The 22,668-nt window shown below is 44.6% G+C and overlaps 3 protein-coding genes across 5 annotated transcripts in view; 1 reads left to right on the top strand and 2 right to left on the bottom strand.

The window, feature by feature from the left end:
* The window catches only part of LOC131105377 (5-hydroxytryptamine receptor 1B), a 12,076-nt gene extending 6,815 nt beyond the window's left edge, over window positions 1-5,261 (bottom strand). The window contains exon 1 of the mRNA XM_058053422.1: window positions 4,887-5,261. The gene's annotated coding sequence lies outside the window, so the exon portion shown is untranslated. The remainder of the gene's footprint in view (window positions 1-4,886) is intronic.
* On the top strand, window positions 4,994-17,767 carry plekhf2 (pleckstrin homology domain containing, family F (with FYVE domain) member 2). Of its 2 annotated transcripts, XM_058053424.1 has the most exons (3): window positions 4,994-5,159; window positions 9,657-9,792; window positions 15,211-17,767. In XM_058053424.1, exon 3 carries the CDS (start codon window positions 15,222-15,224, stop codon window positions 15,945-15,947), a length of 726 nt encoding a protein of 241 aa, XP_057909407.1. In that variant the 5' UTR covers window positions 4,994-5,159; window positions 9,657-9,792; window positions 15,211-15,221; the 3' UTR covers window positions 15,948-17,767. The 2 variants fall into 2 exon arrangements, with proteins under 2 accessions (XP_057909407.1, XP_057909406.1); XM_058053423.1 differs by lacking the exon at window positions 4,994-5,159 and having other exon boundaries at window positions 9,272-9,792.
* LOC131105376 (WD repeat-containing protein 73-like) lies at window positions 16,406-22,615 on the bottom strand. Of its 2 annotated transcripts, XM_058053421.1 has the most exons (8): window positions 22,432-22,615; window positions 22,039-22,106; window positions 19,665-19,750; window positions 19,499-19,587; window positions 19,149-19,216; window positions 18,913-19,077; window positions 18,438-18,809; window positions 16,406-18,321 (listed from the first exon to the last, which is right to left on the bottom strand). In XM_058053421.1, the coding sequence occupies exons 1-8, from the start codon at window positions 22,572-22,574 to the stop codon at window positions 18,086-18,088; spliced, it is 1,227 nt and encodes a 408-aa protein (XP_057909404.1). In that variant the 5' UTR covers window positions 22,575-22,615; the 3' UTR covers window positions 16,406-18,085. The 2 variants fall into 2 exon arrangements, with proteins under 2 accessions (XP_057909404.1, XP_057909402.1); XM_058053419.1 differs by lacking the exons at window positions 16,406-18,321; window positions 18,438-18,809; window positions 18,913-19,077; ... (1 more) ...; window positions 19,499-19,587; window positions 19,665-19,750 and having other exon boundaries at window positions 19,766-22,106.
* Between the last annotated feature and the right edge of the window lie 53 nt (window positions 22,616-22,668).

The following is a 22,668-nucleotide window of genomic DNA, read 5'->3' as shown; positions in this document are numbered from 1 at the left end:
AGACTGTAGTTCTAAATGTAATTAGGATGTTTTTACTCCAAAACCAATATAGTACTTGTGTTATTTTCTAAGCTTTTGGCCATGACGGTACTGCACAGTTTCCCCACTCTGCTTCCACCTTTTTAATAATGCATTGAATAGTTATTAACCCCATTTTAGTATATTTTCCATAACCGCAGGCTGTCATTAGACACGGTTGTTTCTGAGAAGCTATACAAAGCATCAGTTAGGGTTAATTAACTTGTTAGCAGCTGAAACATGTCACGGAATATTAAATAACTGCACTCAGACACAGTTTACAATGGGAAGTGTCCTTGTTTAGTGAACTATTGTGTTAACATTGACCTGGTATTGATCAAATATCTCTCCAAGAGAATGTTCTTCGGCATTCATACACAGAATGTAAAGACGTGTATCTTTGTCTTGCAACAGCACATTCTTGACTTTGAAAGTATTCTGATTGCCTATACGGGTTTAGTTTCTTTTTAGCTTGTTTTGTGGTCTAGTTTGTAAGTCAAGCTATTTTCCAATACTAAGGTTTTTCCTAACTTATTTCCTCCTCGGGTGCACGGTAGCCCAGCGGTTAGCATGCACAGGCCACACAGCTAGGAGACCCACCTCAGGCATCTCTATGTGGAGTTAATTGGCGACTCCAAATTGTCCATAGGTATGATTGTGAGTGTGGTGTGAATGGTTGTTTGTCTATATGTGCCCTGTGATTGGCTGGCGACCAGTCCAGGGTGTACCCCGCCTCTCACCCGAAGACAGCTGGGATAAGCATGAGAAAAAGAATAAATACTTCCCCCTTTCCGGGGGTCACTCAACCCCCAAAACAAGCAAAAATGGCTTTTATATCTCACCGGTATCCCAGTATGAGAAGACTGTAAAGTACACAGTGGATTGATAATATATGAAGAGCTTGCAACCAAAAGGCGCTAAATCCAATTTTCACTAAATTGCATGTTTTTCATGAGTTTAATAGACCTCTGTCATGTGTATCCAAATCACATATTTTGGTCTTGAAATCATTTTAAAAAATATGAAAAAAAGTGATATGAAATTTATGCTTTCAACCAAAAGGCACTATTTCCATTTCAGATTTCAACCAAAAGGCGCTAAATCCCTTTCTTTATTCTTTATTCTGATTGGCCCAAGTTTCCCATCTATTGATAATCTGACCAATCAGAGAGAAGAATACAATTGGCACTGCACATACAGAAAGCCAGTATCAGTGCGCATCCTGTTTTGTTTGTGTACATTAAGTACACGTATGATAGTTACAGTATGTTATGCAATTCAGGAGAACACAAATTGTGTTTTTACAGTATTCTGTAACATGGAAGTTTTTTTACGCCATAAAAGGCATGTCTCTACCTTGACACCTCCAACTTTCATGAGAAACATTATTTTACTTGTACTAAAAAACATTCAATGTAAAGAGTTTGTAATGAGATGATTTTTGTCACTGTCACCTTCATGGTGCAGTCAAATATGAGCACTGCTTTTAATAACATTTTTATTATTGTCTGCAAATTGTTATTTTTCATGTCTTCACTATTCACTAATTATCCAATGGGAAGCTCTTACCTATTTGCTTAGTTGAATCCAGGAGCTGACCTTGTTTCATACTTATTTTTTCATTCTTTATATGAGGATATTTTGGAGAATTACTGTCATTTGTTGTCATTTTAAAAATCTTTATGGCTCATCCAACAGTCAACACAACAAAAGCTACCAAGAGGGGTTTATTATGTCACGTTAGCAACACTTGGCAAGGAAAAACTCCTTTCAGAGGAAGAAGCCTTGAAGACAACCAACAACACTCTCCCACTTGTATAAGGATTGGACCTTGAATTGGTTAAAAACAGCTTTTGTTCCGTTAGGTTGTCAGGTTCACCCAACAGCCAGCCAAAGCAACAAAGAAGAGGGCCTATCCTTTTACATTACATGACACAAAAACACAGCAAACTTTTCACAGTCGCCTCCAAGGTTGCCGTGTAATGGAGAGACGAAGAATTAAAAGCCCCACTTGCTGTAATGACGTTAGCATCAGCATCATGAAGACGAGCCCTACTTTATTTATAAAAAGATTATTCATAATAACACATGTATATGTGTCTGCTTGGACCTCCAAACAAACATACAAAGGAGGGAGATGGCAGCTTTACAGCCCCTATATGAAACAGTTCATTGTAATTGAAGGCCAGTTCATAAAGATGGCATGGCACCACAAAAGAAAAATGTGTTTTTTACTAGAGCTGTCAAAAATAATGCGTTACCTGTGGTAACTAAATTATTTAATTTGTTTGTCCAAACATTTAGATAATGTGTCTGCATCATGGCAAGCCACACTCCTTTGTTATGACGGCAAGCAGAGGCACAATATAGCGTTCCTACAGAATCAGATGCTCTTGTCCTGGGCTAGTCCAGCACCATATACAGTCTCAAAAATGGCATATTTCAGATATACTGCCTCTGCAAATAGGGATTTATCATGAGAAATTTGAGAACTGTGATTAAACTGATTAAAAAGGTTAATCACTTGACAGCTCGCGTCCTTGTGGTCACTTTATCAAGCTTGAGGGTGTCCAAATGTTTTTCAGCGAGGGCCACTCTGATATTTTGTAATATATTTCAAAAAAATAAAACTGCATCTCAGATTTGTGATATACAGTGGTGTGAAAAAGTGTTTGCACCCTTCCTGATTTGATTTTTATTTTTGCAAGTTTGTCACATTTAACACTAGAATTCCCATTTGGCTTTTCTAACTATAATGCTCAAAAGGCCCAGTGGCATACATCCCATTACACTTCAGAAAAAGAACATCACAGCAACACTAAAAATATGGTGGTGGTAGTTTGATAGTCTGGGGCTGTTTTGCTGCTTCAGGACGTGGAACCGTGAATTCTGCTGTCAACCAAAACATCCTGAAGAATATATGAAACCAACTTGGGTTCTGCAGCAGGACAATGATCCAAAACACACCGGCAAGTTCACCTCCGAATGGCTGACAAGAAAGACAAAATGAAGACTTTGGAGTGGCATCGTCAAAGTCCTGACCGGAACTGTATTGAGATGCTGTAGCATGACCTTAAAAAAGCGCTTCAAGCTGGAAAACCTTCCCAATGTGGCTGAATTACAACAATTGTGCAAAGATAAATGGGAGAAAAATCTCTCCTGTAAGAGACTCATTGCAAGCTACGTATAACAAACGCTTGATTGCAGTTGTTGCTGCCTAACCGGTTATAAGGTTCAGGGGGCTATCATTCATTCATTCATTCATTCATTTTCTATCGCTTTTTCTTCACAAGGATCGCAGGGGTGCTGGAGCCTATCCCAGCTGTCTTCAGGCGAGAGGCGGGGTACACCCTGGACTGGTGGCCAGCCAATCACAGGGCACATATAGACAAACAACCATTCACACTCACATTCATACCTATGGACAATTTGGAGTGGCCAATTAACCTAGCATGTTTTTGGAATGTGGGAGGAAACCGGAGTCCCAGAAGAAAACCCAATTATGCACGGGGAGAACATGCAAATTCCACACAGAGAGGGGCGAGGGTGGAATTGAACTTGGGTCTCCTAACTGTGTGGTCTGCGCACTAACCACTAGTCCGCCGTGCTGGTTTAGGGGGCTATCGATTAATAAAAAGTTTCATTTAAATACTGCATGTTGTGTTCAGTTGTATTGTCGTTGACTATTTTTTTTTGTAGCTTGACTCTCTGGGGTGCTAGTGAAGATCTGGTCTTTGTCTGGGTCCTCCATAGTTGTAGACTCTCAATTAGGACACAACTTGTCTTCTCACTGGGGTGGTACTTTATAAATCAGGGATGTCCATTTTTTTCCACTGAGGGATGAATACAGAAAAGGAAACACCTGCGAGTGCTACAGTGGGAATGACATTAGAATAGGGAATGTTAGAACTATTTTGTTGGTTGTTAGCAATGTAACGTGAGCTCACTTGAGGCGGAATGGACAGATAGACGGATGCTACTCTCCAGCTGTGGAGGAGTGACATCATAATCTAAGTGGACAGCTGTAGTAGTAAACACAACTCTGGGCTGGCTGTGGCATCTTTAATCCGCAGAGACACACAAACTGTCGAATCTTTGCAACATGAAGCAGGATTCTGCACCCGCATCCCCAATTGATGTGATTGATTTCCTTGCTTTTCTCACGCAGCACAATAATAAGCAGGTTTAAGGAATACCTCTGAGAGCGCCAATCATCTTTGTAAAGATACTGCTGTTATATGTGCATGTTATTGCTTATTTCCATATTATTATACAACTATGTGTGTGTTGCTGCACCTGATGCCACTAATGACTGCATGAGAGCCAGCTTGCTTTGAGGAAGCAGAAGAAGAAACATCTCCACATGATGGAAGCACTTTCTTGGAACGCTCCAAAAGGAGGAAGCTTGGCTACAGGCTCTCCCTCTCTTGCCATTGCTTATCTGGCTTCTCAGTTTCACATTCAAGTCCTCCAGCAGCCAACTATACAACCCTCCTGTCTTTCTCTCCGAATCACCCCCTCCCTGCATGCATCTACCCACTCATGCAGAAAGCTCGCTCATATCCAGCTAATCATCCCCAGAGTGCAAGGACAAATAGACACATATAAACAATACTCACAACATGCATTATTTTGGAGTTCACTTATACATGAACTTTTGCAAATCCAACATATAAATTTTAATATTATTATTATTAACAATATTATTGTGAGATTTGACATTTTAAATTTAAATGTCCATCAAAATTTTGCATGAGAAGCTGATGTTTTTCCACACTGTATTTCATTAAAATGCATGAAAAAGTATGAAAAATGTGCTCCCCTGCGTTGCATCCATACTGCCTCAAAGACTCCGTATATATACTCACTTTGAAGGGTCACTTCCATGAAGGCACCGGCGTCGTTAAGCTTCGCCTCCCCGCTTCAAAGGCACCTCTCGTCCATGTTGGCAAAGTGACGTCCCGCAGTGAGGACGCTGGAGGAGGATGCACACTCTGGTCGGCTGAGCTGCTGAGAAACGCTTTAAAAGTGTCCCCGCCTGGAGCCTCTATTGGATGGTGATGTTGATGATGACAGAGGAGCCCCCACCCCGCCGCTACACCGGTCTGATGCTCGCCAGTGGCCGAGGCTGCATGAGGACGGTACGTTTCCTTCACACACACTCCAAAGTTGAAACAGGATGATGTTAAAAAGACATTCTCGTCGTCAGAATTTTTGCTAATCACCAATGATGCTACACCGGTTCCGTGTAGGTCAATTTGCAGTCAAAAGTAAGGAGACACTTTCTCATTCAACAGAATGAAAAAGTGTCTCCAAACTTTTGACGGATGTTGTATGCTAAGCTACCTGGACGAAGCATCCGCGTCTTATCTTTCTGTTAGAAGTGACAAAACTAATTTAATAGCTAAACACACATCTCATTAAAATGTAATGAATTCATTTTATTTTTAAACTATGAGGAGAGCCTGTTTGTGGTGTTTATGTACACTTTATATGCCGGAGTTTGCATGTTCTAGCCATGCATGCTAGGTTAATTGGAGACTCAATATTTAAAGTAGGTATGAATGTGAGTGTGAATGGTTGTTTGTCTATATGTGCCCTGTTATTGGCTGGCAACCAGTCCAGGGTGTACCCCCTCCTCTTGTCCAAAGACAGCTGGGATAGGCTCCAGCATACCCACAAACCTAGTGAGGATAAGCGGCATAGAAAACGGATGGATGGTGATGCTGGCGTCTTTGAATGCTTTGAATCCGTGTCGGGGTGGGGGGAATTTGATATTCACCTTCTTGTTTATTGAAAAGAAGCAAAAATCAAATGAAAGTAGTTCAATACATTCATTCATTCACAAGGGTCGCGGGGGTGCTGGAGCCTATCCCAGCTGTCTTTGGGCGAGAGACGGGGTACACCCTGGACTGGTCGCCAGCCAATCACAGGGCACATATAGACAAACAACCATTGACACTCTCATTCATACCTATGGACAATTTGGAGTCACCAATTAACCTAGCATGTTTTTGGAATGTGGGAGGAAACCGGAGTACCCGGAGAAAACCCACGCATGCACGGGCGAACATGCAAACTCCATCTCTGTGTGGAGTTTGGAGTTTGCCGAGGGTGGAATTGAACCCTGGTCTCCTAGGTGTGAGGTCTGCGCGCTAACCACTAGACCGCCGTGCCGCCCAGTTCAATACATGTTAAACATTTATTTTATTTTTGGTATAAGTTACAGGTAAAAAAAAAAAAAAAGAAGCTGTGGGCTGCAATTAGTTCCGGGACGACTGTCTCTGTTGTCTTGGTTGTGTTCCAGGTGTCTTCCTTGGAGAGTTTGTCCTCCCCCACTTTGGACAAAGTGTTTCATAATGAGTCAAGCCTGTTGCGTAGTGATGCCGTGTCCAAGCCAGTCAGTACAAAGTCTTTAACAGCCCACGTCTGCGTGGCGTTGCAGCATAGTTTATCTTCTGTTTTGGCTCCAGTCCTCCAACTAGCTACAGTGGACAACACCATAATATAATCCCGTGTTTCCCTGTGTGTGGCGGCTGGGTAATCCCTAATCCTGGAGTCACGGTGGGCGGCACCAAAGCCATACTTCACAACAGTCTGGCGAGTGAGCTGCAGTTGCCTTCTGTCAGCTGGTGCATTAAAGATTTACTTTTCCTCCGAGATCCTCACATAGTCAGGTGCAGCTGTATAGTGACAGTGACAGATAATGTTGCCTCTATACATCTCCACCATGGATTTGAACTCCAATCAACATGTGGCGGGAGGGGTTTATAGACTTATTTTTAATTTAAAGGGGCCCTATCCTCCATTGGCAATTTGAATTTGAATTTTTCTCGCCACGACTTAAGGAAGTCACTTGCCGCTTATCGCTCTACCTTAAAGGGTTCATTCTTCAGCCCTTTGTATTGAGTTCTATAGAGCAGCTACACATAATAACCAGCAAAGATAGCGTTCTAGTTCTTCCAGAATCAGCACCTATTCAGCTGTATTTCTTTGGATTTCGTGGTTCCCGCAAAAACAGTCTGTTTTAATGTGTTCCACCCACAGCCCGCTTCCAGGCACGCTCACTCCGCTGTGGTGGTCAGAGAGGCCATAGGTGCGAATTGGCAGCTGGGATAGGATCCAGCAAAATCCTGCCACCCTAGTGAGGATAAGCGGCATTAATGTATTATTATTTTGCATGCAGAATAATTATTAATAATGAATGAAGTGAACAAACGAACATTTAACACGACTCACATTTTTTTAATTTCATGTCGGGAAATACATATGGCGATGAGCAGAGAGAGAGGAGTGGAAGGGAGAGCAGCACGGACACCATCTTTGTGTTTTGCTACATGTTCTTTCTTGAATTTGATCGTGTTTCTCACCTTTATTCTCAAAGTGCACTACAAACTTTCTTTGGCCCCATGTTTGGTTATTTTGTAGTGTTTTGTTTTTGTAGTGTTTTTTGTGTAGTTGTGTTAGTTAGCAAAGAACTACAGAGTCAACTGCTGATGACGTCTTGTCATATGAAATCATATGAAAACGGGCATTTGAAAATTGAGGTTTGACTGTATAATGATCCAATCATAATTTGTCAGAATTTACTGATTGTCTGATAAATTCTGCACAGCCCACGCAGCTCCTTGCACAATTTACATTTCACAAATGTAACATTTGAATACGTGGAGTCAGACTTTCCCAACAGGAAGTGCAATGAAGTCCACTTCCTTTGTCATCATCACATCTGATACAGTACAGCGAGTGCAAGTGTGTTGAGTGCCACGGTGGTCGAGAATCACCTTCACCTCTGACTTTTCCGCCGTCAGTCGAGCGTGACGTTGCCACGCTGACATTGTCAGGCCAGCAGTGCTGATGGTGTACATTGCAGCACAGCGGTGATGCACTCCACAGAGCCATGAAGATCATGACTGCCAAGAGGAGAAGGGGCCGTGATGACACAGCAGCCAGTGTGGCACGGGCGTTCGATTCCCCGCACGCCACCGCTGAGTGTGGCATTAATTCGCTCTGACTGTGACATGCTTGCTTGTCTGCAGGGGAAACAAACATCCTCCTCTTCCTCCTCACTCACAAGCCCGGTTCACCCCTGCCCTGCCCCGCCCGCCCGTGACTCCTTGCCCCAACTGGGTCAGACTCTGGGGGGTGGGCCTCAGAGGAGGATGGGCTGGGGGCTAATGCTGTGGACTCGACAGATGGGTGTGTGCAGGCAGCTGAGCTTCACGCTACGCTGGCTCGCCTCTGAGTCACGTTTGAGTGTGCAGTGATGTCATCTTTGTTTGGACTCGCGTGTCGAAGCAAGCGGAGGGCGGAGGAAGGGGTGGCGGTATGTGGGAGATGCTGCATCAGCTGCAGCTATAAAACCATTAGAAGGCTCGCCATCTGTGTTGGTTTTATGATCATGTCTTTGGGCAGCGCAGTGGTGCCACTAGCAAGAAGGTTCAGGCTGGGATCTCCAGCTTGAGCCTTGCTGGGTGGAGTTTGCATCTTCTTGTGCTTCTTCTTCCCAGAGTAAAAACAAAAAACATGCACAAAAAACAAATGAAAACATTGGTTCTAATGATGCCACCCTCACCAGAAAAATACTCACCATTGTAGGGTGACGGTACTGTTCTTCCTTACACTTAATACTTTGCGTTTTCTTTCAAATGTACATTATTACAGTGGCTGACAGGGGAAACACTACAAAACTACACAAACACCGGAATACACACATTAAATATGCTATAATCACAGTGCTGCAAACCCCCAACATAACAGCATGAGAGGAATGCTGCAACATCATAGACATAGACTTCCTTTATTGTCATTGCACAAAAACATAGTAGTGAAATTGCCAACATAATGTTGTTGCCTGGCTCCCGTATAATTAATAATAATAATAATAATAATAATAATAATAATAATGATGATGATGATGATGATGATGATGATGATGATGATGATGATGATGATGATGATGATGATGATGATGATGATGATGATGATGATGATGATGATGATAATAATAATAATAATAATAATGTGGAACAAAACGGAAGTTAGCCAGGCTACCAGGAGTGTCCCGAGGGAACTTCAGTGGCGGGACTAGTGCAAGGATGAGGGGGAATTTAAAAAATGGTTTCTTTACTAAAAAAAAAATAAGTATATTTACAATTTGGCCACTTTGGACACCCCTGTACTATGCTATTTGATTTCAAAATAAATGATAAAAACAGTGTATTTGTGTTTGGAGTCACTGATACAGAGTCAGGCATAAACTAATACGTCATTAGTCAGCAATCCTTGGACACCATACAAATGCGCCCCCTAGTGCAGGGATGACCTCATGGCAACCTGGTGAGCCTGTGCTGCGTTCTGGACAACTGGGAACTGATGTTGGACTTCAACTCATAAATACAGCACATTGCTGTATATACATAAATACTATGCAGTAGTATAGCTAATTAACACTTACAATCCCATCACCACAGTAATCTTAGCCTAAATACTTTACACAGTGTACCTCAAATTTTGTCTGACTTATTTCGTTCTGAGGTCGTCGACCTGATTAGTACTGTGATGTCCGACGTTCCTTCGTCACATGAAGGCAACGCGTTGCTCAGCTGCCATGTTGTTGTTTTTTCTCTCCGAGGCAGTGGCTGACTTTGTGGCTGCCTGCTGCTGGTCTTCAGCGGACTCTTTCTGATGACATGCTCTGCTCTGCTCGGTGATCTTCTCTCTGCTCGACTCACTCTTTCGGCCACACACAGCAGCCTCGCGACGTGCCGCCTGGTATGTAAAGTTTGACTCTTTTCAAAGTTGCCCGCCGTGTTGTGTCATACTTTACTAGCTTAGCCGAAGCTAACTTAGTCTTACTTTTCTCACTAATGAGTTTACACCCTGCTGACCGTTGTACGGTCAATTACTCTACTTTGACCTTTGTCGTAGTCACAAAGTGATCGGTACTTCTAGTTTAGGCTTGTATTTGTCCACAAGTTGCTACAAGACCTCGATTACCGCGAACGCTAACTTCTACGATGGCTAGCAAGATTGGCAACAGTTTGTAAAGTCTGTTTAAAGCGTGAAAGAGTTTGTGTGTTGTTTACTGGGGTCGTCGACAAAATATTGAACACACTTTTAAACTGTCAGTTATGTTTGTATGTAAGTATGTATGTATGTATGTCAAAGTTACTGTCGCCCATGGAAAATAGTTCAGTCATATATCACCAATGTTGGTTGAAGCACTCCCTTGTGATTCATTCTTTCGACCATAAATGTGGCTAACATTTTCCTCCTAAAATATTTGCAGTGTAGTGAAAGTGTGATCCATACTCCTGCTGAGCCGTCTTCCTGTTTTAAAACAGGAAGTAGCTGCTCGCTCACTCGCACAAGAATAATAGAAAGTTGTGCTGTAGCTCATAAGCCTCTTTAGTCCTTAGCGTCCACAAATATGCGTCTTAGTGTGAGAAAGGACTTGCCACTTGTGTATGTTCTCATGTACACATGACTTGCCTCTGAATTGGCTCTGCACATGAACAAATTGTGATTCACACTAACATGGATCTGATTTATAAAGATGCTTTTTTTTTTTTACTAAAGGAGCTGCATCCCAAACAAACGCTGCCATTTTGCTTAGAGCCATTCGTTTGCATGACAGCAGACACTTCCTCCTCATCCTTACTGTCCACCAGTGAGCCAGGGCGAGCCGGTTCCACTGCACTGGCCTGTGAGACACGCTGGCCATCATTCATCAGCTCACAGGAGAAGTGCTCACATTGATTAATTGACTTTTCTGCGATTAATAATGATATGTGTGTGTCCAAGTCTGGAAAAAAAAAATCCCACAAAATTCGTATCTCAATTCTAAGCAAGAAAACTGTGAACCTGAACACACCACCACAGAGTTATATAACACTTTGGGGATTTATTTGGAATATTTTTTAATTTATAATTGGGGCTTTTTTTGTGTGTGACGTCACCGCAGGAGGTGGAGGAATACGATGACCGCCGTAGACCAGGAAGTGAAAGATATTGCAACGTAGGAAAGCAATAGCCATGGCTGCTCAGTACATTATGGCAATATGAAGCAATAAGAGATAATATACTACATCTTCATTGCGTGTCTTTTTTTAATATGCAGTGATTGACTTTTTTATGCTTATATGACTGATTATTTCTTTGTTTCTGGTGAGGTTAGTGAATGATCAACCCGACCCTCTTTCCCTCCACGCCCTTTCCCGCTCAGAACAGGATGTCTGGTCAGGCTTCTTGTGTAATCCACCTGCTGGCTCATAATCCAATCTGTCTGGCCTTATAAATGGCTGCAGATTACAACACGGTCACCTCCACTGTGAAAACGGTGAATGAACACTTAGTTTGACTCCATCAAGTAGGAGAGTGGATATGTTTTCCCATTGGAAATCATGAACAGAAATAACAGTGAAATATCGGAAATAACATGCAACCTACACAGTATTTTAAGTTACATTTTAAGATTATCGGCTGCCACTTGTAGCTTTCCAAATATATGTGGAACAGGATTGATTGGCAATCCGTACCCTCAATTTCAGTGACTCAAACTGTCAAAATATACAATTTTCTGCCCGATTTTGAGAATGCGTTCGAATTTAATTAGGGAATCCTTGGACATCTCTGTGTGGCGTTTGCATGTTCTCCCCGTGCATGCGTGGGTTTTCTCCGGGTACTCCGGTTTCCTCCCACATTCCAAAAACATGCTAGGTTAATTGGCGACTCCAAATTGTCCATAGGTATGAATGTGAGTGTGAATGGTTGTGTGTCTATATGTGCCCTGTGATTGGCTGGCGACCAGTCCAGGGTGTACCCCGCCTCTCGCCTAGTGAGTATAAGTGGTATAGAAAATGGATGGATGGATAATTCTAATACAAAAGACTGTCATTATGCTCTATACAGATTGTATGGAAATGGATACATAATTTGTGCTGTGACATGCTAATTTCCCTCACATGTTGAATCAGGTATATCTACAGTTTACCGAGTTGCAGTAATGATTTGAGGCTGTTTGGGCTTACATGTTTGAACGTGTGTTGACCAATTGGAAGCCTTGGTTGTTGACCTGTGTCAGAACTTGTTTGAATAAAAAAAACGCTGTCGGCGATTGAAACAAATGAACAAATATTTGGGGAGACACACCTTCAGTGTGAACGATGGAGTCATATTAACTATTCCATAAATCAGTTTTAGCACATTTCATGCAAAAGGCATGCAAAGTAGAAATGGAGGTCATGTTTTTGACATCCTGCTCACAATCCCATTTCTGGAGCATGTTCGTGTTGTGTGGCTCATCACCCTCAATCGTGCTGATTATTCTGCTAGACAACGTTGTGGTCTCCCAGATGCGACTGTGCGATGTTTTGCCCCGTCAAAGCAAGGGTCTGTTGGAGTTGAGGCCGTAGTAACAAACCAGTAACCTGCTGAGCATCCGTCACAACAAGACAGCAGACTTCTTTAAGGCTGAAAGTGCCATCCATCCATCCATCCATCCATCCATCCTTCCATCCAGTCTCAGTAGGGAAGCCCAGACTTCTCGGTCCACGGCCACCTCCTCCAGCTCCACCGGGAGGACACCAAGATGTTCCCAGGCCAGCTGTGAGACATAATCCCTCCAGCGTGTCCTAGGTCTGCCCCGGGGCCTTTTCCCAGATGGGCATGTCCGGAACACCTCACCAGGGAGGCGTCCGGGAGGCATCCGGTCTAGATGCCCGAACCACCTCAACTGACTCCTCTCGATGTGAAGGAGAAGCTGAAGTGAAGTTAATTATACGCACACACACACACTAATGTGGTTTCAGTTTGTATAGCTGAAAAGATCCTATCCTGGACAGATGCACTCTAAACATTAATTACTACAGTGGAGCCTCTAAGGCTGTGTCCACACGGGAACGTCCACACTGTGCCAGGTTAGGAAATAGTTACATCCAGACGGGAACAGATCACAATTTCCAAGGCACACCTATGTGTGGCGCTGTAATCCATGTGAGACACCAAACTATAGAAGAATGAGAGAGTCCATCATTTGGTTTCCAAGGCTCGTTTAGACTTAGGACGAAGTGGAATTACTAATACGAGGCATTTCGGCGGAAAAGGCAACAAATTACCAGGAGATTGTTATGTGGGGCGAGTCATGTCTGTCGAAATATTCAAGATATTATGTTGCGGTCGAGTGGTTAACGCGCAGGTCTCACAGCAAGGAGACCAGAGTTCAATTCCACCCTCGGCCATCTCTGTATGGAGTTTGCATGTTCTCCCCGTGCATGCGTGGGTTTTCTCCGGGTACTCCGGTTTCTTCCCACATTCCAAAAACATGCTAGAACATGCATCTAGAAACATTTCCCCATACGATATAATGGAGAAATGGATAAAACTGGCTATCAACTTTGGAGTACTAGAATAACCCATAAAGTGGTGTAAACACACCCTTACTGTTTGTATGGCGGAAAGTAACCAGTTACATTTACAGTCATCCCGCCATTCCAATTTTGCATTTTTTCAAAAATATATTGTTGTTTTGTTGAAGACAGCCTATTGCAGTATTAGAACAAAATACATACATGAGCTAATTTAGCATTTTGAAGCATAACAATGGCTTAATGAATACAAATATCAGACATTAAGAAGGCATATTCCAAGATGTTGTGATAATATGTAATATTGTACTCTGGTTACTAGGTGTCATTATGTTACCGTAATGTTGAGTGAGACACACACGCACCAGACTTGATCGCAGACTTTGATTGCAGATTTGAATGATTTCACAGCAGGCACAATAATCCGTACCATGCTTTTGCGGCTGTAACCCATGCCCAGCTGAAGTCAACACTGAACCTCTGACATCAATCACTTCCTGCCCCTCCTACTCAGCCACCAGAACACATTCATAGCACAAACATACAGTATCTACTATATTGAGTAATACGAGCATAAAGGTGACCATAGGGGTGTTATTTCCTGTCTAGAGGGCTCTAATAATGTTACTATAAAAAATATTCTGTTGAGATTGATTCTGCGCTTTGTTCAAAAGTCCAAAAAATGAGTCCTTGAACGCACCATAGCTGCTGTGAGACACTAAAATGAAGCCTATATATATCTTCTCCACCGTGACTCCATCTCCATTCCATCTGTTCATCAGTCATGGTGCATTATCATACATGAGTGGTGAGTACCCAAGAGGTGTGTGAGCCTTATTGAAGAGAGAAGGGCAGGTTTCCGGAGCTGAATCTAATCTAATAATCCAAACTGTCACGGCTGGTACAAATGTTGGTCAGAAATCAGAGAACGTCAAGCTAGCAGGAAGGTTTGGAGGTGGATGAGTGAGCCGTCAGTCAAAAGGCTGTATTTGAGGTAGGGTCAGGGCTGTTGGGGTTAAGGCTACGGTTACACGGGTTAGCGTTGCAGTGAAGGTTAGGGTGTGCTGACTTGTCATTGAAGTGAGTGTGTGAAAATGTGCCACTGAAGGTCTCCGCTCGCCATCTGGTCCTCCCCAGAGGCCGTGAACTGATACTAATGGCTCACATAGTTTCATTCCATTACCAATTCCTGCGTTTTGTAGCAGTAAAGTACCTTCAAGATCAAGTGAGAGTCTTATTTCATGTAGCACCACCCCTTCGCCTACATTAGGATGCTACAGAGGACCGCCTACATGGACCGTCTGTCACACTACTGACGCCTCAGATGTTAGCACAGATGACGCTTCTCAACCAATTGTTCATATTTCCTGCTTGGAGTCTTATTTTGTGGAGTAGAAGGTTCTTGCAGTGAGTGGGTCTAATGGAAATGTTTTTGTACGGTGGTCTGGATCTGCATGACACAAAAGTCCAGCCATGTTGACTATCGCGCTAGGTGTAGCAGCGGGTCAACACAGTGGTCAGCTGACCAGTTAGTCATTGTTTGATGATTAGCCCACATCATATCCCCGTGCTCATGCTCTCCAAGGGCCCCTCTGTCCTCTGAGGCGCTTGAGGCGACAGCTCCAGTTTATTAATGCGCATGTCACTGGGGATTCTGGACCCGGCTGCACTGGCATGTGCTGCTAATTAGCATGATGTCTGCTTAGGGAACAGAGCAAAGTCGGCCTACATTCATATCTTTGCCTGTGATCTCATTCATTCATTCATTCATAGTGTGAGTTAAACATTATACAAAAATAAAACCGTCCAACATGTCGTTCTCCAGGTGAGGTGAAGATGGTGGACCGGCTTGCCAACAGCGAGGCCAACTCCAAGCGCATCGCACTGGTGGAGAGCTGCTTCGGGGCAGCGGGGCAGCCCCTGGCCATCCCGGGCCGCGTGCTGATCGGTGAGGGTGTGCTCACCAAACTGTGCCGCAAGAAACCCAAAGCACGGCAATTCTTCCTCTTCAACGACATACTCGTGTACGGCAACATCGTCATCCAGAAGAAGAAGTACAACAAGCAGCACATCATCCCGCTGGAGAGCGTCACCATCGACACGGTGCCCGACGAGGGCGAGCTGCGCAACGGCTGGCTCATCAAGACGCCCACAAAGTCCTTTGCCGTCTACGCCGCTACCGCCACCGAGAAGTCCGAGTGGATGAACCATATCAGCAAGTGTGTGGGCGAGCTGCTGGAGAAGAGCGGCAAAGCGCCCACCAGCGAGCACGCTGCAGTCTGGGTGCCCGACTCGGAGGCCACCGTGTGCATGCGCTGCCAGAAGGTCAAGTTCACGCCCGTCAGCCGCCGCCACCACTGCAGGAAGTGCGGCTTCGTGGTGTGCGGGCCATGCTCAGAGAAGAAATACCTCCTGCCCAGCCAGTCATCCAAGCCCGTCCGCGTCTGTGAGTTCTGCTACGGGCAGCTGACGTCAGGAGCCCGCTCCGACTCCTTTGGCCGGCCGCACTCCAACTTCAGCAACATGTCTGACGACGAGGACGAAGACGACAGCAGTGACTGAGACGGCGGGACGGGCGTTAGGCGGACGGCCAAGCCTCCTCTCTTGGAATTCCAGCAGGGATGAAACACTTCCCAGAACTGAATGATGGCATTTCTATGGGCTTGTCACTACTACGCTGTGATCCAGATGATAGACACGCCCCTTTGGCCCCTAACTCCTCCCCCTTCTGTCCCCAGCCAACTACACTAGCTGATCATCTCTACAGGGAAAAAGCATCTCAGTTCTAAGGGCTTTATTTTCTATCACCAATGATATATTTTACTACAAGGAACCACAAGGTCTGAATCCAGCTGCTCACAACAAATCAAGTCTGTGCCTCCGCTCTCACCTTAGTGCCTTCTAGAACAATCACCCCCCTCGACAGACCCCGCCCCCACCAAGAGCTTGGTGCTTTGGAGTTCACCAGCAGTTGTGTACCCACATCATGTCCTGCAGACACCATGGCAACGGCATTTACTGTATTTTTATTTCCGTCGAGACACTAATGCAAAAGCTTTTTGTCTATTTGAGGGAACACAATGGCAAGTCATTCATGTCATTTACCGTTTAATGAATGACATGGCTGCTGAAGCACAACAACTTTTTATATGCAGCGCTAGCTGAGAACAGATGGTGCTTGTTAGCCATCATGATGTTCCTGTAAGGCAGCAGTAGTAGGACTGGGAAACATGGACAGAAGTATTGGGATTGGGGGGGGGTGATTCTGCAGTTCTGAAACCAGCAGAGGGCCCAGTCTTACAAGTCAATTCATGCAACATTTTCCAGCAGGAAGATGCTTTGACGAGACGTGATGTTGTATTAACGGCGCCATAATGTGTAGAACTTAATTTGAAATGAAAACATGAGAGGCATTTTATATTCAAAATAGGCAGTGTTAGGGTTAGGGATTGAGTTTTTCATGGGGGTTATGATCCAAGACCAAGAATAGCAGGAAATGACTGTATAACATCATCCATTCCTCTGAAACTGAAAGGTTTCAGACTGTGTACTGTTGTGATATCCTCCTGCCTTTATGGAACTTGCACAGGATCTGAAAAGGGTCTTCCCCAAGAAAGATTAAGGGACAACTAAGGACCTGCCATTCATTCAATAGGAGTCCCAATACTTTTGTCCATGTTGTTTCTTTTAGTTCTTTGACTTTTCAAATATATATTTTTGTTGCGGGATAATTCCCTTCTGTCAGTTAGGAAATGAGTTGTCCTACCCTGGGGAATATTGCTTGCCAGTGCTTGTGCAACTTAAAGATGCCCACTTGCCCTTCCTCGCTCTGACATGTCACCCACCACGCAACCAGGAAGTGAAAAGTCCAGCGTAGTTTCTCTTCCCAGCCGAGGGTTAAAGTCGTGTATGAAAGGAGAAGAAAGGGATTTTTTTCTGTTTTGTTTGTCTTCAGTGTTAAAAAGTTGGTAAAAACCAATGATCCAGACTATTCATTGATTTTGTCTAATCTTGTCATCAGGGCCGTCCACACAATGATAACAGAGTGTCTCTAGTGTGCCGTCTAACAAACTGCTTGTGTGGACCCTGAATGCAGCATCAATCAAATCCACTCTGCCTAAAAGGTCGAAAACTGCTTTGAAAACATGGGCGGCTTTATGGAATGATGTCCTCTTTATTAGTCTTGTTTCTTCCGTTGTGTTTTGTTTTTAAAAGCATCTAAAAAGGGCTTAAATTAGAACGTAAATGCAGCTTAATTCATGAACGACCACTACAGATTCCTCTGCGTGCATTCATGTACGAGTGTGTTGCTTCAAGCCAACCTCTTGTCTGATCTTCATTCTTTCCCCCAGAGGGAAAAACTATAAAAACATGAAATGGAACTTCTGTTTGGGATATTATTTTACATGCAACACCACGCAATGTTTCTGCCTTTTATAGTTCTAATAGTTGCAGAAAGTTTTTAAAGGGTAAAAAGTCAGACAGTAACTTGAAATCATCTTCAGGCTTTCTTTCTGCGTGACCCAGCAGTCATCTCTATTGTGCAAAAAGTTGCCTTATTCAGGCGGCAGTGGAGGCTAATAATACTCACACAATGACAATGATTGCTCTCTACCAAATGAGAGGATCTGAAAGTGGGGCTTAATTGCTCATGTTCACCAGAGAGGCTTTGAGTCGTTTATCACTCCAGTGTGATGGCATCACCCGGCTGATGGATCGATCCAGTCCCACACATGCAGCGAGCCGTCAGAGGCGGCCGACAGGAGTGTCCTCGCCTGTTCGTGATGCCAAACGTGAGCGGTGACGACCACGGGAGCGTCGCCATGCGATTGCTGCACAGACACCGTGTGACCTCGATGTTCAAAGAGCGGCTTGACTCCTGTAGGCTCCGCCCCCCAGCTGGCAGAGTTGTAGATTTGGACGTCTCCGCCGAAACCTGCAAGAACGCAAAAAGAGATTTGAGGCTGTGACCAGTGGGGGTGCTGTCTTGTGTCACCTAGTTTGGCACACAAACATTGCAATGACGCCACTGAAGGTGTGTCTCCATCTGACCTGACACAGAGACGGTGTCCTCCAGTGAGGGCGCCCACCTCACAGTGACGTCACCCGGCCTGAGGTGGCGTCGCTCTTGTGTCTGGACCTCTAGCTGAGCCTGACAGACCACATCGGCCGGTTTCCGCAGGTCCGAAACCACCGCCCGCCCCGTTGAGGACACACGGACCAACCTGTAGCCCGACACGCCTGGCAAGGCGTCCGTCCACCAGAGAGAACTCGAATCGATGGCGGGTATGGTGAGAGGGGCCACCTGAGGGGATGAGGACGTGCGGGTGTCTACGGTGTGAACATTCCCGTTCGTGCAGGCGGCCAAGAAGACCACCTCGCTCACAAAGTGTAAAGAACTCAGAAGGTCCGCAGAGTCTGACGCTGTGGAAAATGTTCAAAAGCAAATAAAGTATCACTTCCTGTTGTCCCATGACATGACATCCTCTTTTCTAAAAGTAAACAGCAAGCTGGTCTCTATGGTTACCTCGGTCGTAGATACATTGTCCTGTTGGCAGACATGTCAGCCGGATGTCACCACTCCGTGTTCCGTGAAGAATAGCCGGCTGTGTTGAGCGTGGTGCCGCCATCTTGACCCCTCCTCCCTGGGCGTTTTGTGTTCCTTTGATGCTCGCCGTCCTCGTGATGACGTCTGGCGGTGCCGACACGTGGCTGCTTGTTTGAGCACTTACGCAACACCGGCTGACAATCAATGAGACTCACCGCTGTCTTCCCCTCCCAGGTCCCACACCGGCAGGTCTGAGGTCAGCCCATCACTGGTGACAGCCAACCTTTCAAAATAAAGTAAAAAAAAACAACAACAAAAGCATGCCAGTTATCAGCCACATTTGGAAAACTACTGTACAGAGTTGGAGTGACAACCCTCATTCCCACTCCATGTATCATATAATTATATAAACTTCTATAGTATTTTGATAATCAGGAAAATATTTTAAATAACAAAAAATAAATCCAATCTCTACATTTTTGATAATAATTACCAGTTGTACTGTGACAGTGAAAAAGGCAATACGTTATTACTCTTGGACTTCTGGAGGATATGACAAGCTCACCGAGTTCCTGGGATGTGTTTGAGATCGCTGACGGGACCTTGTGTAAAACCCCCATGGACCACCTTGAAATCCCGCTCAGCACAGAGACCCTGAACGCATCAACACAAAGTCTGAAGGTCTTAGACTATTACAGTTTGGGTGTTCTTATATTTATTTATTTTTTTACCTTATTTACTTCAGCAAAGAGTTTAGGAGGCAAACTAAGTTCCAAAATGTCATTTTTGGTCAAGGAGTCCCCTGCAACACAGATGGCTGAGGGGGAAAAAAGGCATGTTGGTGTTAAATTGCATTTAGCATGACAGTAGCATTCATGGGAAAGGAGTCCATCACTCCCATGCGGTCGGCGTAAGTACTACAACACAAGGCCATTTTGTTCCTGTCCAATAAAAATCATTGTTTTTTGTGTCTAAATAGCTTTCTCTACAAATTGTGTTCATTTTTTTCTTCTAAAGTCAAACATAATCTGCCCTGTGATGATGGCCGACTTCCCAAATACTCCAAACAAATCTTTAGCAAAATAATCTGTTCCAGGGTCAAACTGTGGCCATTAGAAACACTTTATTAAGCATACAAGCAATGCTTTAATTCATATCTTAACATTCTTGATGGCCATACAAGCATAAAAAAGACGTAAGCAACGCTATAGCAAAAGTAAATACAACAAAAACACCCTCTGAAGATGACATTATGGACGAAGGCACAGGAAGGAGCTTTTATAGACAGTAGCATCTCTATTATGTCACATTTATTTATGTATTATTTGTATTGCTCGTATTGTACGTTCTATGGTTATCATCACACTTTTCCTCAATGCCATCATTTTTCCAGTGGACATAAAAAAACTATTAAAAAAAGAGGCTAAAGCATTCAAAAGAGCTTTCATTATCATGTGCAGCCAGTTGTGCAGCTTTAGCGCAAATTGCCTACCTAGCTAGCTACCTCTCAAACTAAGACACAAAACTCCATCAGGTAGAAGCAATGCCTGTTCAAAAAAAAAATTAAATTGCAGTCCTGTGAGGAAACGTTTGGCTCAATTAAGACGTCTTGTTTAGAAGTATTCAACCAACTAAAGCAGAGGCCCATGCAGGGTGTGATGGGGGGTCTGGGAGGACCCATTCCTGGGGAATGGCGGTCCCTTCATGTTCTGCCACCAAGAAGACGTCCCACTGTCGTCTGACTTGCAGCAAGGTGTGCAGCGAGGACTCAGACTGAGTGTAGTAGTCAGTGAAGGCCTGCAGGGCGGCGTCGGTGGATGGCGTCTGCTCTCCAAACAACATGGCGTCCACTTGCTGCTGTCTGTGCAGCTGTCTCTCCCGGTCCTTCTTCTTCAGCTCCCTCCTCTGCTCCTCCTGCATGCTGTCCAGCATCACCATCAGCGCCTTCTCCTCCGCCGTGTAAATGACCGTCCTGGTCTTCATCACGCGTCTGAGCTTGTCCAACTGGCTTTGGAACACCTCCTCAGATTCATGCTCGGTGGTGATGCCTTTTCTGGAAGCCGCGTCTCTCCTCAGCTTGCGCAACTTCTCCAGAGATCTCAGGATGTCCTGCATGCGCTTGATGTCACTTTGCTTCTTGCGCACCTCAGAGAGGACAGAGTCTGCCGCCAACTTCAGCTCGCGCTCCTTCTTCTTCTCCTCCACCTGGTGGATCTGCCTCATCCGCCATTTGTCGATGGTGCTCTCTTTCTCCGCGAAGCGCATCTCTTTTGCCGCTTGGTCCCTGTCCGCCATGTTCCTGCTTTTCACACGCCGTGCTCTCGTCTTTGCAGCGCGGGTCATCTTTTCCTTGTGGACTTTAAAAAGATCCACCAGGCTTGAGAGTTTGTTTTGCAAACCCGTTTTTAAATGTAGTGCGTCTCTATAGGAAGCGTCCCACACGCTGCTGTTATCCAAATTGTCTGTGAGAGTTTGACAGGCGTCAGTCAGCCTGGACAGGAGATCAGCTGCCTCACGTAAGACATCTTTAAGGTCAGGACCAGTGACAGGCTTCAGCATCTGTGCATCTTTGGGCCCACTGACTCTTCTCTGCAGGAAGTGACTGAGCCATTGTTCATCCTGCTTCCTCTGTACGGCTGCTTCATCCACAACACATACTTCCAAGTTCTCACTTGGTTCCATGTGTTGACTTCTTTGAGTCCAGTTTAAATTTTGGACAAATGGCTGACATGCAGGCGCTCCCGGGCTGTTGTACGTGTTTGGAGGAAGTGGCGGTGCGTTAGGAAAGTAGCCTAAAGGAGGATGTGGTTGATGAGCAGTGTGGCTTGCGTGTGGCAGGGGGAAAGGAGGCGGGAAAGTGTATGGAAATCCAGGAGAGGCCATATCTCCTCCTGGTGATGGTGTCCACTGTCCAGATGCGTAGCCATGCTGGGTGGGGTCCTGAGCAAAGTCGCTTGTCATCGTTCTGCAGGCTGTGTATGAAGAGTTGAAGTTGTCTCCTCTGAAGGTGGAAAGTTGCTGCTTCCCTGGATCACCGGCTCCGTATGTCCAATCCATTTTACGTCTGTTTTAACAAGAACCCCAAAGCTAAATGGATTTACTCACTTTTCCCTGACGTCCACTCAATGACTTTGGTGGGAAACTCCAGCTGATACACATGAAGGTCTTTGTACCTGAACAACACACACACACAGTGAGTTCATGAGTTGTATTTCGTGTAACATTGTCCACAAGGAACACGGGAGCAAATGATACTGAACACAAACAAAAATAAATTAGTCAGCGATTGGACAAACGAATTCCAAAGCACATAATAATACAAGTCGAAATTGGTAATAAGGAGTTTTTAAGCGTTCATTATTTTTCGACGATGCTTCTGAGCGGAGTTCAAAGCAATGCCAATATCCACAACAATGCTAACACGTTAGCATAAACGCGTTACTCGTAATTCTCCTTCGCCGCCGTGAAAATCCAACCCTGAGACGAAAGTTTACTTACGTTTTCAGTGATTCTATAAACCAGTCGTCTAAAATATCACCAAAGTCAGACTCCTCCATTACTTTTTTTATTAATACGACGCTCGTGCTTGCTGTGTGTGTGCTGTTGTTGGCTCTTCTTTCTGTCTCATGGGTAACTGGCATGGCCACAGCGCCACCAGCTGGACTGGAGTAGGATGGCGGTCTGAATCTGTAGAGCAGGGAACACGGCCGGTGGAAAATTTTCGGACCATTCTGA

Source organism: Doryrhamphus excisus, chromosome 17 (genome assembly GCF_030265055.1).
Source record: "Doryrhamphus excisus isolate RoL2022-K1 chromosome 17, RoL_Dexc_1.0, whole genome shotgun sequence".
Taxonomy (NCBI): Eukaryota; Metazoa; Chordata; class Actinopteri; order Syngnathiformes; family Syngnathidae; genus Doryrhamphus; species Doryrhamphus excisus.
This window is presented reverse-complemented; position numbering and strand designations above follow the sequence as displayed.

Excerpts from the sequence above, each read along its gene's own strand:
- plekhf2 (XM_058053424.1), top strand. The coding sequence starts at position 15,222 with ATGGTGGACCGGCTTGCCAACAGCGAGGCCAACTCCAAGCGCATCGCA.
- LOC131105376 (XM_058053419.1), bottom strand. The coding sequence starts at position 21,990 with ATGGATTGGACATACGGAGCCGGTGATCCAGGGAAGCAGCAACTTTCC.